At 40.1% G+C, this 16,352-nt stretch overlaps 1 protein-coding gene across 1 annotated transcript in view; it reads right to left on the bottom strand.

The window, feature by feature from the left end:
• Positions 1-16,352, bottom strand: part of LOC118580284 (vomeronasal type-2 receptor 26-like) — a 39,266-nt gene that overhangs the window by 5,341 nt on the left and 17,573 nt on the right. Inside the window, 4 exon segments of the mRNA XM_036181951.1 lie at positions 2,440-2,559; positions 3,889-4,795; positions 11,525-11,648; positions 12,883-13,107. Coding sequence (XP_036037844.1) covers positions 2,440-2,559; positions 3,889-4,795; positions 11,525-11,648; positions 12,883-13,107 — 1,376 coding nt within the window.

The following is a 16,352-nucleotide window of genomic DNA, read 5'->3' as shown; positions in this document are numbered from 1 at the left end:
AATTTCAAGGGCCTTCTAGCTAAGTAATCTTCCAGGAGTCCAGCAGTGTGGGACATGCAGAGATGGTCTTTCTAGGCTGATAGATCAGTTGTTGCACCTAGCGCCTTCTACTAGTAAGCAAGACTTAGAGATCCATTTTGGATTTTGGAGGCTGCACATTCCTCACAGAATGCATTACTCTGGTGAGTATATCAAATGCCTCAAAAAGCAGCTGGTTTTGAGTAGGCCTGAGGCAGGACAAGGCTCTTCATCATCATGCCCAGGCTGCTGAACCAACTGCTTGGACACTTGGACTGTATGATCCAGTGGACGTGATTGACTTGAGGTGGTGGTGGCAGGTAGGGATGCCACTTGGAGTCTTTGGCAAACCTCCTCTTCATCATTCCTTTCCCTGTGTCCCATAGATGTAGGCATGCTGTGCTTTCATCTGCGTTCAATCCTAGGAACAGAATGGAGGATGCACATACAAACCCGCACTCCTGCTGACAAAGAGGCCGATCAAACACATTAGAGAAAAGGCAGCTTCTTTAACAAATGGAGCTGGTCAAACTGGATAGCTATGTGTAGAAAACTAAAACACGATCCTAATCTCTCACCCTGTGCAAAATTCAGCTTCAAATGGATCAAGGACCTCAACATAAGACCTGACACTCTGAATGTGATGGAAGAGGAAGTAGGAAGTGTTGTCTGAACTCTTTTCTTTGTCTCAGGAAAAGACTTTCTGAACATCCCCAACAGTACAAGGCATTAAGACCAATAAATTTTTTAAAGGGAAAAGCCCTCCTCCTCCTCCTCCTCCTCCACCTCCTCCTTCTCCTTCTTTTGTTTTTTTTCGAGACAGTTTCTCTGTGTAGTTTTGGTGCCTGTCTTGGATCTTGCTTTGTAGACCAGGCTGGCCTTGAATTTACAGAGATCCGCCTGGCTCTGTTTCCCAAGAGCTGGGATTAAAGGCATGTGCCACTGATGCCCAGCTAAGACCAATAATTTTTAAAAGATTTATTTTTAAAGATATTTTATCTAAAAATAGTTTTATGTAATATATTTTAATCATCTCCTCTCCCCCAACTCCTCTTGGGCCCTTCCCACCTCTCTATCCTCTCAACTTCAAGTTCTTTCTCTCAAAAACAAAAGACAAAATGCAAAACATACAAACAAACAATAAGACAAGAAGTGCCCAAATAAAACAAAACAAAACAATAAGCCCCTCCCCTCAAAACCAAACCAAACCAAACATGGAGCTCATTTTATATTAGACTGGGCTTGTCCTGGAGTGTTCTTGATAGACACTCCATTGGAGAAAACTGATCTTTTTTCCTTTTGTCAGCAGATATCAATTGCAAATAGCTTCTGGATTAGGGGGTGGAACTGTGTATCCACTTCCTTCTCTCCATGCTGGGACCCCATCTGACTTGAACCTGTCCAGGCCTTGTGCATGTTGCCACGGTCTCTGTGAGTTCCTCTGACCATTAGTCTTGTTGTATCGGGAAGACACTGTTTTTCCTGGGAGTCCTCCATCCCCTCTGGTTCTCACAGTCTTTCTACTTCCTCTTCCACATAAATCCCTGAGCCTCAAGGGGACAGGCTTGAGGAAGGCAACCCAGTTAGGCTGGTTGCTACAGAAGACCAACTCTTAGTAAGTGGATCTGACACACAGCTGCTGGAAACAGTTGCAGTGGACCCCTGCAAAGGCAGGCAGAGCCCTGGGAAGGGAATATTTTCTGCAGAAAACCCAGATCACAGGTGCGGCCACACTTCTTTGGTCTTGGAAAGCTAGGCAAGGGACAGACTCAGGACTGTCCAGCACACTCAGGACAATGATGGGTAGAAACTTTCCGTGAGAGGGTTGGACAAAACCAAGGGAGGACTGCCACCTACTGGTGACTGAGCAGAACCTCCACCCACAATCCGTCTGTTTCCATTCTCTGGGACACTGCGTATTTTCCAGATTTAAACTGGAGCCAGGAACTACACCTTCCCATCAGAACAGTTGGTTCCTTAAGACTTCACAATGTGGTAGGAAATTTGGAAGCATCCCACCAAGAAAAGACTGGTGGTATAATGTTTGTTCATTTAATTTGTTATTCCTGTCTTTTATTTTTAATCTTCACCTTCGAATACGTATCTTTTCTTGCTTTTATGTTTATAATAAAACATAATAAGATAAAACAAAAACTATCACATCAAAGTTGGTCAAGACAGACCAACAGAAGGAAAAGAGCCCAAGAGAGGGCATAAGAATCAGAGATCCACTAGTTCACACACTTAGGATTCCTACAGAAACACTAAACCAGAAGCCACCATATGTACCAGGAGGACCTGCTGCAGATCCCCGCAGGCCCTGTGCACACTGCTTCGGTCTCTGTGATTCACATGAGCTTTGCTCATGGTGATGTAGACAGCCTTGTTTCCTTGGTGTGCTCCATCCCCTCAGGCTCTTACACTCTTTCCTCCTCCTCTTCCGCAGGGTTGCCTGATCTCTGCGGGAGGAATTTGATGGAGGCGTCCCATTTAGGGGCGAGTTTTCCAAGGTCTCTCCCTCTGTAATGTCTCTGATGACGACTGAACAACGCACCGAGATAAGAGTACAGCGGACTATCATTAGGAGTCATTTTATCACTACCTTTTGTTTGTTTGCTTAGACCAGTATTGTTTTTTCCCATAGGTCCCTGGGCTATCTAGTCTCGGGTTCTTGGTCACCCAAGCAGTGTCACTGGGTTCCATCTTGTGGACTGGGCCTTAAGTCAAATCAGTTATTAGTTGGTGACTCCCACAGAATGTGTCACTGTTGTACCTGTTTTGAGACCCCCCCAGAGACCACCAAGGAGCCAGTTTCCATGCAAGCACATAAGGGTTCTTTTATTGTCAGGTTCAAATCTGGGCCACCCAGGCAGATGGAGGGAAACGCGGCAGAGGTGGCAGGCCCAGGGGTAGAGAGTTTTTATAGGGAAAGACCACAAGCTGGGAATTGCCAACTTGGGATTGGGTAGAGGGGATATGGGGAAAGGTGATTTTTTGAAACTATTGGTCTAGACTTTTGGTGTGAAACCACATTTGAAACTATTGGGTTGGAATTTTTGGTGGGGAACCACAACTTGCTGAGCAGGTTCATCTGGATATCTTCAAGGGCCATAAACTGCAGACAGGATGTCTACAGGAGGATACTGCCCTGTATCTGAGAATTGTCATGGCAGATTCCTGAGGTCCTTCCTGGAACTGAGTACAGCAGGTGGTCTGAGATGGTGGCTCTCCCCTCAGATGGAGTCTGTATTGCCTTCACAAGACCATGAGCTCTACATGAGAACTCCTAATTACTTTTAAATTAATCTGTGTTGAATATAAAGAGTCATCCTGCATAAGACTAACAGGAAGCACATTTTAAAATATCTGTTACCTTTTCCACACAAATGATTTTATTTCATTCTCACCCTAATTCTTTTTTTTTTGTTTTTTGTTTTTGTTTTTGTTTTTGTTTTTTGAGACAGGGTTTCTCTATGTAGCTTTGCACCTTTTTCCTGGAACTCATTTGGGAGACCAGGCTGGCCTTGAACTCACAGAGATCCACCTGTCTCTGCCTCCCAAGTGCTGGGATTAAAGGCACATGCCACTACCGCCTGGCCTCACCCTGATTCTTTTTCCAGTCCTGTTACATGATGTTGAAAATGAGAAACTGTGATTTAAAGAAATGACACATTAAACATCATGGCTAGTTGGCAACTATCTAACCCCTGGTGGCTTTGTTCACTGTGACGAGTTGTCTCCAAGGATGACAGAGATACTCACTTAAAGAGCCGGTACCGTGTTTAGTAAAATGCATTGACTTCACACCACTCTTTTGAATCTTTATTTCTACATGGTTCATCCCACACAAATCACACCAAATTCCTTTGCCTTAAGAAGGAAGTTTTTTTAAAGAATTTTTTTCTTGACTGGTCACCTGATCTTAGTAGGATCACATAGCACTTGGGGAGAAATATACAGGCCAATAGGCCAGCGCTGGAGGCCAGAATTGAAAGTGTTTCCACAGCCACCATGGTTTTGCCTTTGGAGCTCAGGTAAGCGGGTATGAAGGAAAGCCACACACTGCAGAAAACCAGCATGCTGAACGTGATTGTTTTTGCCTCATTGAAGCTGTCTGGTAGCGTCCTTGCCAGAAAAGCAATAAGCAAGCTCAGAATGGCCAGAAAACCCAAGTACCCCAGGACACAAAAGAAGGCAAGGGTGGAGCCCTCCTTACACCACAGGACGATTTGCCCAGACTCTGACTGCATGTCAACGTCAGGGAAAGGAGGACATGTTCCTAGCCAGACTGCACAGATGCACACTTGGATGAGGGAACCACTGCAGACCATAGCGTTCGAGAGTCGAGTGACCATCCACATTTGTAATGTGCTCCCTTGTGTGATGGCTTTGAAGGCCACAATCACAATGAAGGTCTTTGCTAAGATAGCAGACACAGCAACAGAAAACACAACCCCAAAAATCATTTGTCTCAAGACACAGGTGACTGCTCTAGGTTGGCCAATGAATACCAGTGAGCAAAGGAAACAGAGCATTAGAGAAACAAGGAGAATGTAACTGAGATTTCTGTTATTTGCTCTGACAATGGGTGTGTCCCGATAGCAGATAAATAATCCTAAAATCAGAGCCGAGAAGGCAGACAAACTAATGGCCAGAGAGACCAAAACAGCTCCCAGAGTATCTTCATAGGACAAAAATGTCATAATTTTAGGGAGACACTGATTTCTCTCCTTATTTGGGTACTGATCTTCAGGACACTTGATGCATTGATCCACATCTGAAAGGGAAGCAGATTGATTTATTACATTCCGCCAGTCACTTCCCAAATGTATGGATTGGAAGTATACCTTGAACAGAACCACTGTTGAATTCTGAAGGGAATGTGTTGTGAAATAATCTTCTTGTATACTGTGAAGATATGTCTTTGCCAAGGCCCCTTCTTATTGGCTTAATAAAAAGCTAAATGCCATTTGCTAGGCAGGAGGTCTAGGAGGGAGAGCTAGACACAGAGAATGCTGGGAAGAAGAAAGGCAAAATCACCAGCCAAACAGAGAGGAAGCAGAGAGGAGTACAGAGTAAAGGTACCTTGCCACATAAAAAATATAGATTAAAAGATATGGGTTAATTTAAGTTATAAGAACTAGTTAGGAACAAGCCTAAGCCATTGGCCAATCTTTTATAATTAATAAGAAATTGGGTTGGGGATTTAGCTCAGTAGTAGAGTGCTTGCCTAGCAAGTGCAAGGCCCTGAGTTCGATCCTCAGCTTCCAAAAAAAAAAAAAAAATTAATAAGAAATCTCTGTGTAGTTATTTGGGAGCTGGCAGGTGGGGCAGAAAAATCTGACTACAAATGGCATCCACTGTAGGGGCATGTATTTTCACATAAAACCTGAGAATGCTTTTAAAAAGGTTCCAAACACACAAAAATGGAGCCAGATATGGCTTCCAGGTCTTGCAGTCTCATGCCAGCTGCAGTACAGAGATGTGTTTTCTAGCAGCGGCTTGCAAGCTGGAGCCAGCCGCCAGCACCATATACTAAGCTGAGTCATGCTGCAGCTGACATGGCAATGTAAGACTTGTCTCACACAATCAGAGAATGCTGCAGGTACTCAGTAAAGACAGATCTAGACAGTAAAATCTTCTAAACAGGTTACAATGAATTAAAAAACACACATAGGCTTAAGAAAAAAAGAATATGGGTATAGACAGTCACAGAGAGAGTAAATAGTTTACAAATGATAAAGTAAATCCTTTAAGGAAAGAATAAAGTAATATTAAAAATAAGCTATGTAAAGGTGGAAAATACACAAGGAATCTGGATCCTATATGATGCTTTGTTAATTTTGAATTTTTTGAATGTTGATGAACAGACAACAGCTGCTGAGAGACACTGGATTATGAAGGGAACTGCTGAATTAAACCAGCCTAGATACTTTAAGAATGCCTTAACTTTAAAATGTAATAAGCCAGGCAGTGATGGTCCATGCCTTTAATCCCAGCACTCAGGAGGCAGAGGCAGGCAGATCTTTGTGAGTTCGAGGCCAGCCTGGTCTACCAAGTGAGATCCAGGAAAGGTGCAAAGCTACACACAGAAACCCTGTCTCAAAAAAAAAAACCAAAAAAAAAAAAAGTAATTAAAAAATGTATTATACTGGGGGAACGAGGTTATTCTTGTGGGTGGGTGGGTTTTGGTTGTTTGGTGGATTATGAATTAAAAGTTAATGGTCATGGTCAGTGAAAAAAAATAAACAAAGATTAGATTCAGGGATCTCTTTCTGAAGGGAAAAGGGGGGGATATAGTATAGAAATGATGGGATAAAAGGGTAGATTGTTGAGTCTACTTTTGAACAACCACTACTCTCAAATATTTTACAATGGTATGGATTTTCATATATTGATACAAATGTAAGGTTATTCTTATTATACTGTATATATGTTTCTACTCTTGTTTAAGGTATTGTACATATGCAGCTCATTTAAAAGGTTAGGTAAAGTTTTAGTCTTTAAAAACTATTTAGGATATTAAAATACAGGTTAGTAGTTAGTCATCTATAACAATCAAACTTATAGTCATGTTAGGTATTTGTTATGGTTATATAGAGATATATTTGAGGTAGATGGATGATTTTCAAATAGTTCAAAGATCTACAGAATATGACTTAAAATATTTTAATAATATAAGGCTTTTCATGATAGTGAGACACATCTGCTCCTGACAGCACCAATTTACTTCAAGAAAGGATGATGAGTATCAAAGAACCTCCATGGAGTTTGCTTTCTTTGAGGCAAAAGCTAGCCATTTGGGCAAGAAACTGCCCTTGCCTTGACTACTGACAATATGCTGTCCACATTGGACACACGGGACACAAAATATCTGCTGAACTTTGCCAAGACAAGGTAGGACAGCCCTTCAAAATTCTTGCTTCACAGAAAAGCCTGTCAGTATTCTAAGCCTGTAGGGTAAAGATGGATGCCCCAGTGTTACAGAGGAACCTTGGGTGACTGTCCAAGAAACCAGATGTTTATTTCATTTCTATAGTTTTGGAAGTTGTTTGCTCTGCACTTTCTGTTTACTCAGGTAATATTATATCCTTCTGGGGTCTTTGATGGAGTTGAAGACTAGATAGTTACAGTTATAGTTTTCTTTAGTTATAATAAAAGGTAAAATAGGTACAGAACTTTGGACTCACCAAGATAGGATAAATAATGGAGTATTTTTTCTGAAATTGCAAAGTAAAAATGGACTGGATATTGTTAATGTAATTCTTACCTGATAATTATTCTTATTATATATGATTTTATTATGTTAGAGTTAAGCCCTTTCCTTTTTATTTAGACAAAAGGATGAAATGTTGTAGAATAATCCTTTTGTACATTGTGAAGATGTGTCTTTGCCAAAGTGCCTTCTCATTGGTTTAATAAAAAGCTAAATGGCCATTAGCTAGGCAGGAGGTATAGGCAGGACAGCTAGATACAGAAGATGCTGGGAAGAAGAAAGGCAACATCACCAGCCAAACAGAGAGGAAGCAGCATGGGGATTACAGAGTAAAAGTAACTGATCCACATAGAAGAACGTAGATTAAAAGATATGAGTTAATTTAAGTTATAAGAGCTAGTTAGGAAGAAGCCTAAGCTACTGGCCAAGTTTTATAATTAATAAAAAAATCTCTGTGTGGTAATTGGGGAGCTGGCAGGTGGGACAGAAAAATCTGATTACAAAAATGCCCCTGGTTACATTCACTGAACCATACTATTGAAAAAAGATGAAAAAGTTAATTTTTCTTTCATGAAAGAAAAATCCATATACAATTGAATCCATAAAATATACAGAAAGTGAGTGGAATTGAACAGTGTGAGAAGAGCCAGAAATCTGAAAATGATGTTGAGGGTAAATCAGACAATATGAAAATTATATTATACATGAAAGGACACCTTTAATTTCTCCCTTTCTTTTTGTACCTTTTCTTAATTAAAAAACTATTTTTATTGCTTAAGAATTTCATATATGCACATAATGTGCTTTGATCAGATCCACCACCCATTTCTCCCCTCCAATTCCTTCTCCATCCTCCTCCATTGCCACTTTCCCTTCCCAACTTCACTTGTTCTTTTTAAAAACTCACTGAGTCCACTTAATGCTGCCTGCATACCCATGGATACAGGACCATCTACCAGAACATGGGCAGCCTATCAAGGGCCACAAATCTAAAGAAAACTAACTCTTTCTTTTTAGCAACCATCAATTGTCAAGGTTGCCTTAATTAGGGGGTAGGACTTCAGGAGCTCCGCCCCCTCATCCATGCATTTTGTCTGGCTTGATCTGGTGCATGCCTCTGTGAGTTCATGTGCTCAAGGGCCCTGTCATGTCTGACAAACACTGCTTCACTACAGATGTCCCCTACTCTTGCTCTTACAACTTTTCTGCCTTGTCTTTACCATGATCCCTTGGGGCTCTTATCCCTGGGAGGGGGTTCTTGGTTGTGGCTGTGGAAGGCCTAGAAATTAAAATTTCCTAATGTTTTCTGGCATCTATGTTTGGGAACTGTAGTATTTTCTTTTGTTTCTTTGATTTTGATACAAAGAATGCATCATTGCTTTAGAAACGCTGAAGGCAATACATTTTAGAGGTGAATATTTTTACTTATGATAAAAATGCTTGTTTTAGTGAATTCCTTAAAATCCTTCATTGAATTCTGGTTAGAAGTTTATTAAAGTAAAAATAATTTTGCACTTAATTGTCAATGTATATTTATCACATACATTTATGTTATTTGAGTTTTCTGTAATTTTACCGAAAAGTTAGTAATTTTTTTCTCATAATATCTTTTTGAAAAAAGATACAGGTAGAGGTAAGTCTAAATATTTAAAACAAATGCAGTGAAATAGGAAGTCTTATTCACTAAGCTTGGATGTCATTCACTCTGAAGGACACTTGCATGGGACCCATCTTTAGTTAGAAAAATGATCACAGCAAGGTACAATATTGCATACCTGTAATTCCAGCATTCAGGAAACAGAAACAGGAAAATTGCACACACACACCCCCCAAGCCGGGTCTACATAGCACATGCCATGCCAGATAGAGCTTTACAGTGAGGCCTTGTCTCAAAAGAAAAGAAGGAAAGGAAGAAAGAAAGGAAAGGAAAGGAAGGAAGGAAAAGGAAGGAAGAAAGGAAGGAAGGAAGAAAGGAAAGAAGGAAGGACAAAAGGAAGGAAAAAACAATTACATATTTAACTGTGAGTTTATATGCCATAAAAATCTTAAAATACCAATAAAGTATTGATCATTCTATACTGTTAATTTTTCTTCCAAAGAGTGGTTCAAACCAGTTCTTTTCAATGGTATACACAGGCTGTTTTCAGAGTTAATGATTTCTTTATGGTCATTATCAAACGTTAATGTGCTTGGATATCAGCTCTGCTCACTGTCCCTTTCAATTTTGTAGAATGCATCCTTTAACATAAGCAGCTAGACAATGGAGGTATGAAGAAAAAGGGTACACAGGAAACAGAACTGGTTGGACTACTTCCAGAGCATAGATGCAATGTTCTAAATGGCAAATCAAGAAGTATTAGCAGCCACTGAAAAGCCGACGGGCTGTAGAACCCAGGCTGAATCTATTTTTAAAGGTGTATGGTGAGCCCTGGTTGAATTTAGTCCAAGTAATGATAATTGCATAGTCTGTGGATGCAGCTGTATATAGAGCACCTGCCTAGCGTATGTGAGGCTTTAGGTTCAAGACCCAGCACAAAAATGTGCTAAATGCATCATGATGATAGGAATTTATTTCTCAAAATTGTTTAGTACCACGGGATCATATTACCCAATTAAACTCCTGATTTGCAGTAAATGTAAATTTGTACATTTGCAAATTTAAAATTAATGTTTTTAGGCATAGCACAAAAAGTTATTGTTCCAGACTATGAAAAGCTTAAGTATTGAGGTACAAAGATAATGTTACACTTGGTAGATGTTAGACTATGGAGGAAAAACGATTCAGTTTAGACTTGTAAACATCAAGCCTTACATTGATGGCTCAGAACACACTGATATGGGGTAAAGAGGAAAAGACCACCACAAGCATGTTAGGTAGAACTACAGGCCCTTAAAAATGAAGGTATCCCTAGAAAGTATGAAGGTGGACATATTTTCTTGCCCTTTATCCTATTAAAGTCAATGTACTACTTTTCTAAGAGAATGGTGATATTTGATGCTGAAGAGTATACAGGGCACAGGCTTCCTGGTGCTTATCTGTCACCCCTGTACTTGGGAGGCAGTCAGTCTAGCTGTTGGTGACTGACACAGAAAAGCAAAGAGACTTACTTTAAACATTCTTTGCATAGGTGAAGATTTCATTCAGGAGAGTAAAATGGGCATGGCAGTATGCCTACTGGGAAATATATATTAGATGTGAAGTTTAGGTACTAAAAACTGATAGGGAGCATTGCCAATGTGCTCTGGAGAGGCTTTGCAACTCCAATCATTTAAGAGGAGGCGGTGCCTGGTGGGAGGAGCATCCGCACAGTCACATCTTCTGAGGTCACTCAGTGTTTGGTTCTACAGAGACCTCCTGCTAGCTTACAGTACCAGGGAGTATGTTTACAATGAAAACTCCTCAAGAATAAAAATAATTTGAAAGAAAAGAATAAAATCATAGAGCAAATATTTATTTAGTCATTAAATGAGTATTTATGGAGTTTCTACTATTAACCATAATGACCACCAGGTCCCAGGAAAGGAACAGTGGGTCTGCCATCTGTATCCCTCTGGCTACAACGATTTTAGCAGTACCTCTAATTTGACAAAGACATATTTTGTCTCAGCTGTTTCTAGGTTGTATGATCATAACAATTTACATAGTTTCTCTGAAGTTCAATTTCCTTGTTAGCCAAATGTTGATTATTATTAGTCGTCTTTTGTAAGCATGAAATAAGGTCATGCTTTTGTAATGCATTTCATAGTTTAGGGTATTCAAGGAGAACTACCCCTTACTACTGCTACAGCAATAACAGAGCCATTAGTGAAAAGCAGGGGTGGGAAGAAAAGAAACTGAACTCAGCACAGATGTGCTGAAGACAAAGCTGGGCCAGACATAGGAGCACGCTCCTGTAGTCATCCGGGAGGCTGAGGCAAGAGGACCGCTGGAGCCCAGGAGTTTGAGACCAATCTCATAGCAAGGCTCAATTTCAAAATAAAATAAACAAAAACAATAGCAACAAAAATGGCTGGGCCAAAATCAAGTAGATTCCCCTTACCCTTTGGTTTTTCGAGACAAGGTTTCTCTGTGTATTCCTGGTCATCCAAGCTGGACTTAAACTCAGAGATTTGCCTGCCTGTGCCTCCCAAGTGCTGGGACTAAAGGTGTGCACCACCACTGCCTTGCAAGAACTTTTTTTAAAGGAAAGTATTGGGAGTTAACTATATAAATATAAATGATCTTCAGGCATTGTGTTACTTTGTCTTACTATGTATTATTTTCACATTCAAAATCATTTCTCGAAATACCTGTTTCATTTGCAATTTCTCCATCTGGGCAAGGGAGGCAATCAAAACAACAAAATGGTTTTCCTTCAAGAGGTGTTTTTCTGAATCCGAGTAGACAGCTTGGGTTGCAGACAGCTAGAGGAGTCTGTGTAGGAGACATGGGAGAAGAGATGCCAGTCAATAGCCAAAATCTAGGATCAGCACTGGGCGGTGGTGGCGCACGCCTTTACTCCCAGCACTCAGGAGGCAGAGGCAGGAGGATCTCTGTGAGTGTGAGGCCAGCCTGGGCTACCAAGTGAGTTCTAGGAAAGGTGTAAAGCTGCACAGAGAAACTCTGTCTCGAAAAACAACAAAAAAATCTAGGATTAGCATCCAGATGGTAGATTTCAGCAGGATTTCTGTGTACTTTAACAACAAGAACTAGCATGCTTTTAGAGTTTGACACCCAAAGATAACTCTCTCTCTGTTGAACTCTTGCTCTATTCTTTTTCATTTGTCTGTTTTCATTAATATTATAAAATAATTATTAAGTTTAGATATATTTTGATTATATCCTCTCCCACAAATCTGTCCAGATTGTCTCCTCCTCCCTATCCACCAACTTTAAGTTTTTTCCTAAAAAACAAAACAAAACAAAACAAAATCCCAATATAACAACAAAACTCCCCAAACCTAGAAAATAAAATACAACAACACCCCAAAAGGAAAACAAAACAAAACAGAACCCACCCAACTATAACCAAATAAAAGCAAGCAAGCAAGCAAGCAAGAAAGCAAACAAACCAAAACCAAAACCTGTGGATTCCCTTACTTGCTGGTCAACTACTCCCGAGTGTGAGATCTGCCCTGGAGTGGTTGATATACACAGTGTCATTCCACTGGAGAAAACTGACTCCCCGCTTCAAGCAGGATCCCAGAAGACCATAACATCCCCATCACTATGCATCACTTCGATTTTCATCACATCATTCAGGGTGAAAAGTTCTGACAATAAGGTCAATGAATGTGCACATGGTTTTAAAGTCCAAATTCAGAAATACCTATTTTCAGAGACCATTTTTGTCCCCAGGTTTTGATTTTATTTCTTTCACCCAAGTCAGTCCCTTCCACTAAAGCCTTGACCTCTGTATGATCCATCTAGAAAGCTGTCTGAGTTGTTTCTTCTTACCAGGTAGGCCAAGGGGCTAAAGAATTAATCCAAAATGAATCGGTAACTCTTACAATGATTCTGCTGTTAGAAAGTTCTGGTAATTGGCACTGGAAAGGACAAAGTGAGGTCACTATCAGCCTAATGCCATTCAGTGGCTCCTTTAAGCCCTGTTCTCTGAGGAACTCCACTCTGAGGAGTAGCATGTGGTGCCGACTCCAAAGATACTCACTTTACTGTACTGTTCACCCCAAGTTATCAGTTTATCATTTAAGGACAAATACTGAACACCATGAGATTCAAAGATGAACTCGCCAATGTTCACTTGAGCTTTAGTACCATTCTGCAGAGACCGGTAGTTGGAGATGTCAAGCTTGGTTGTCCAGCCCTCCTTGTTTACAACGTTCTCCTTGTCAGTGTTCCTTCCAAGTTGGCCCCTTTTTAAGAATGGGTGGAGCTAAAAGTGAAAAATAACGTTCAGTACTTGAGCTATAAGGCACAGAAATGCAACAAACCTGGCTACCCTCTCTTTCTCTAACTGTACGTTCCAGGGGCTTTCATTATTGTTCCATTTATCAAATACTTACCATAGGGCTAATACAGGCCAGAAGTGTAGGCTTTGTCTACAGGAGCACCCTTATCTGCCATTGACTAACACTTTTGACACTTTATGACTCTGAAAACTGGGCTTTTATAAATCACACAGCTAGTCAGTGATGAAATGAGAATACTAGCTATAATTTTTAAGGAAAAATAGCGGCGTTTTGAATGAGATGTTTTAAACTCTTTACATGATAGCATTTCAAGAAAAGTACTCTTTTCTTTCACTTAAGAGTTTTTATACAATAAAATTTTTAGTTTTTTAAAATAGAAGTTGCAGTTAAGAAGGGAGGTGAAAACAGAGCACGTGTGATGGAAAAATGGAGAGCATAGTGGGGTGGCAGGCTGTAAGGATGGATGAGAGTAGGAGAGAACAGGAAGCGGGGGAAGTTAACCCAAACTGAAGACACATGAAGAAGTCACACGGGAAGCCTCAGCTTTATAAGCTAATTTGAAAAGCATAATTTAAAAAGCTTTTGAACAGAAGTATTACAGTTTATTAAAAAGAAATCCCAGTGGCAGATGTGGGAAACTTCCCTTTTATTTAGGAATCCCCCAGAGGGCCCCAAACTATACAGGTTATGATCCTTGCCCTGGGTTACCTATCAGAACTGTGTAGTGAGACCCTATTGCTGAAGACACCACACACCCTGGCTGGAACTAAAGCCGAGACATTCATTTTTAGGACATTTTGTTATTGAGCAAACATTTTGGAGTGTGACTGCACAAATGAGTGTGGCCACACCATCATTAGGCAACACAAGCTTATGAGACCACAACTGTATCATGTGGTTTCCTCTTGACTAACACATTCTTTTGTGACACCAACTATATTTATACAAAGAATAAATTCAACTGTCCCTAAAAAAAAAGCTAAAACTATTTTTGAAAGAGACAATACAACCAGCCACTGTCCACAGGGACTTAATTTATCCACAAGGAAACACATAGGCTGAAAATGAAAGGATGAAGAAAGATATTTCATGTGAGTGATCATCAAGATGAGGAGGAGGATGGGACTCAGTAGTAATACCTGCCTAGCATGCACGAGGGTCTGAGTTCAATGTACAGTACTGAGACAGATGGATACATGGTAGGTAGGTAGGTAGGTAGGTAGATAGATAGATAGATAGATAGATAGATAGATAGATAGATAGACTAAAAAGGCAAGAATAACTACACTTGAATGTAACTTTGGGGAAAGCAGAATTTAGGTCAAACACTATCACAAAAGGCAAGGAATGTCAAATAATGACTGGGGGAAATTCATCAAGAGGATATAACAATTGTAAATATATCTCTGTGAGTTCAAAGCCACCCTGGACTATATGAGATTAATCCAGTTTAAAAGATCAACAGCTAGACAGTGGTGGCACACACCTTTAACCCCAGTACTTGGGAGTCACATGCCTTTAATCCCAGCACTTGAGATCTCATTGGCTTTGCTACCAGTATTTTGGAAGCACACATACCATTAATCCCAGCACTAGGAAGGTTGAGATAGGAAGTGAAATGGCTGGGTGGAGAAAGGCATATAAGGTATGAGGAGACAGGAACTGGAGGCCTTTTTTACTGAGGACTCAGGGGCATTCAGTCTGAGGATTTGTGGAGACAGGATCTCCCCTTTCGGCTGAGGAGTTGGTGAGGTGAGAAGTGGCTGTGGCTTGTTTCCTCTGACCTTTCAGCATTCACCCCAATATCTGGCTCTGGGTTTTATATTCTAAGACCTTTTAGGATTCATGCAATACTGTGACCAAGTGCTTGGGATACAAAGATGGCCAACGAAAAAAAATTACTGAATTTAATGAAACTCAATAATAGATAAAGTAAAAAAACAAAACAAAACAAAACAAAAAACCCAAAAAACAAATGCTTCTCTTATCAGATGTAGAAAAACATTGGAAAAACTCAGGAAACTTGCTTAATCAAAACTTTCAACATATTCAGTAGAGAAGTGATTTGCCTCAACACATTAACTGCCATGTACAGTAGAGCCCATACTGTGCCTAAAGAAAACCAGAATGTCCTCAACAAATAGTGCTGGAGAAACTGGATGGCTGCCAGTAGAGCTTAACTAGATCATTATCTCTCACACTACAGAAAAATCAATTCCAAGGGGCTCAAACACCTTCTCATAGGCCTAAAACTAATACAACATGCAAAAACAGGGGGAAAGCACTTCTAGAGATAAGCATAGGCAACAGCTCTCTGAAAAGACCTCCAATCAATGACAACACAGTTGATGAAACAGTGTGATGGGGAAAAATCCCAGGGGACATTACCCCAAATGAGGAACTACAGGAATTTATGGCTGCTGAGACAGGGAGAATTGTCTTGCCCAGGGGTAAGTGGGCATACTCATGGATATGCAATACCAAGTGGCCAGTCCTAAAACCATATGCACACAAGCAACACTAAATGGACTCAGCAGGTTGGATTTATATTGTATATTTAATTATATTATATATTACTAATATACAATTAATAATATATATTGTTCCATAAATATATACTATATAAACAAAATGACTAAAGAAAAAGAGACCACGAATTTGAAAGGGAGTCGGAAGAGGGCATAGTAAGGGTTGGAGGGAGGAAAGGAAGGGAGGAGAAAATTATGTAATTAGATTTTGATTAAAAGTCAAATGCAATTTACAAACAAATTTGAAAAGAAAAGACTGAAGATTTCTCTTTTAAGATAAATGAGGAGATAAGGATGCACACTCTTGAGCAACTGAGCAGGTCTCTGATTCTCGTGCCTTCTCTTTGGCTCTTTTCCTTCTGTTGGCTTGTCTTGTCCAATTCCAAAGCAATAGTTTTTGTTTTATTTTATTTTAAAAATAATAAAAATAGAATGCACACTCTCTCCATTTCTGGTTAACATCAGAGTGTCATGTAAGAGAAAAGGTAGCGGGCACCCAAACCAGCAGGAAAGAACTACATTATCTAGTTTTACAGATATTCAAGGATCCCACTAAGTCCTTTTCTACCAAGAAAAAGTTAGAACTAATAAATGAATTCAGTGAAGTTGTAGGACAAAAGTCAACATAAAAAAGCCATATACCCTGGCCATTCAGGAACAGGTAGTGAATCCAGGAACTC

Source organism: Onychomys torridus, chromosome 3 (genome assembly GCF_903995425.1).
Source record: "Onychomys torridus chromosome 3, mOncTor1.1, whole genome shotgun sequence".
NCBI lineage: Eukaryota > Metazoa > Chordata > Mammalia > Rodentia > Cricetidae > Onychomys > Onychomys torridus.
The sequence above is the reverse complement of the archived record's forward strand: the minus strand, read 5'-3'. Positions and strand labels throughout refer to the sequence as shown.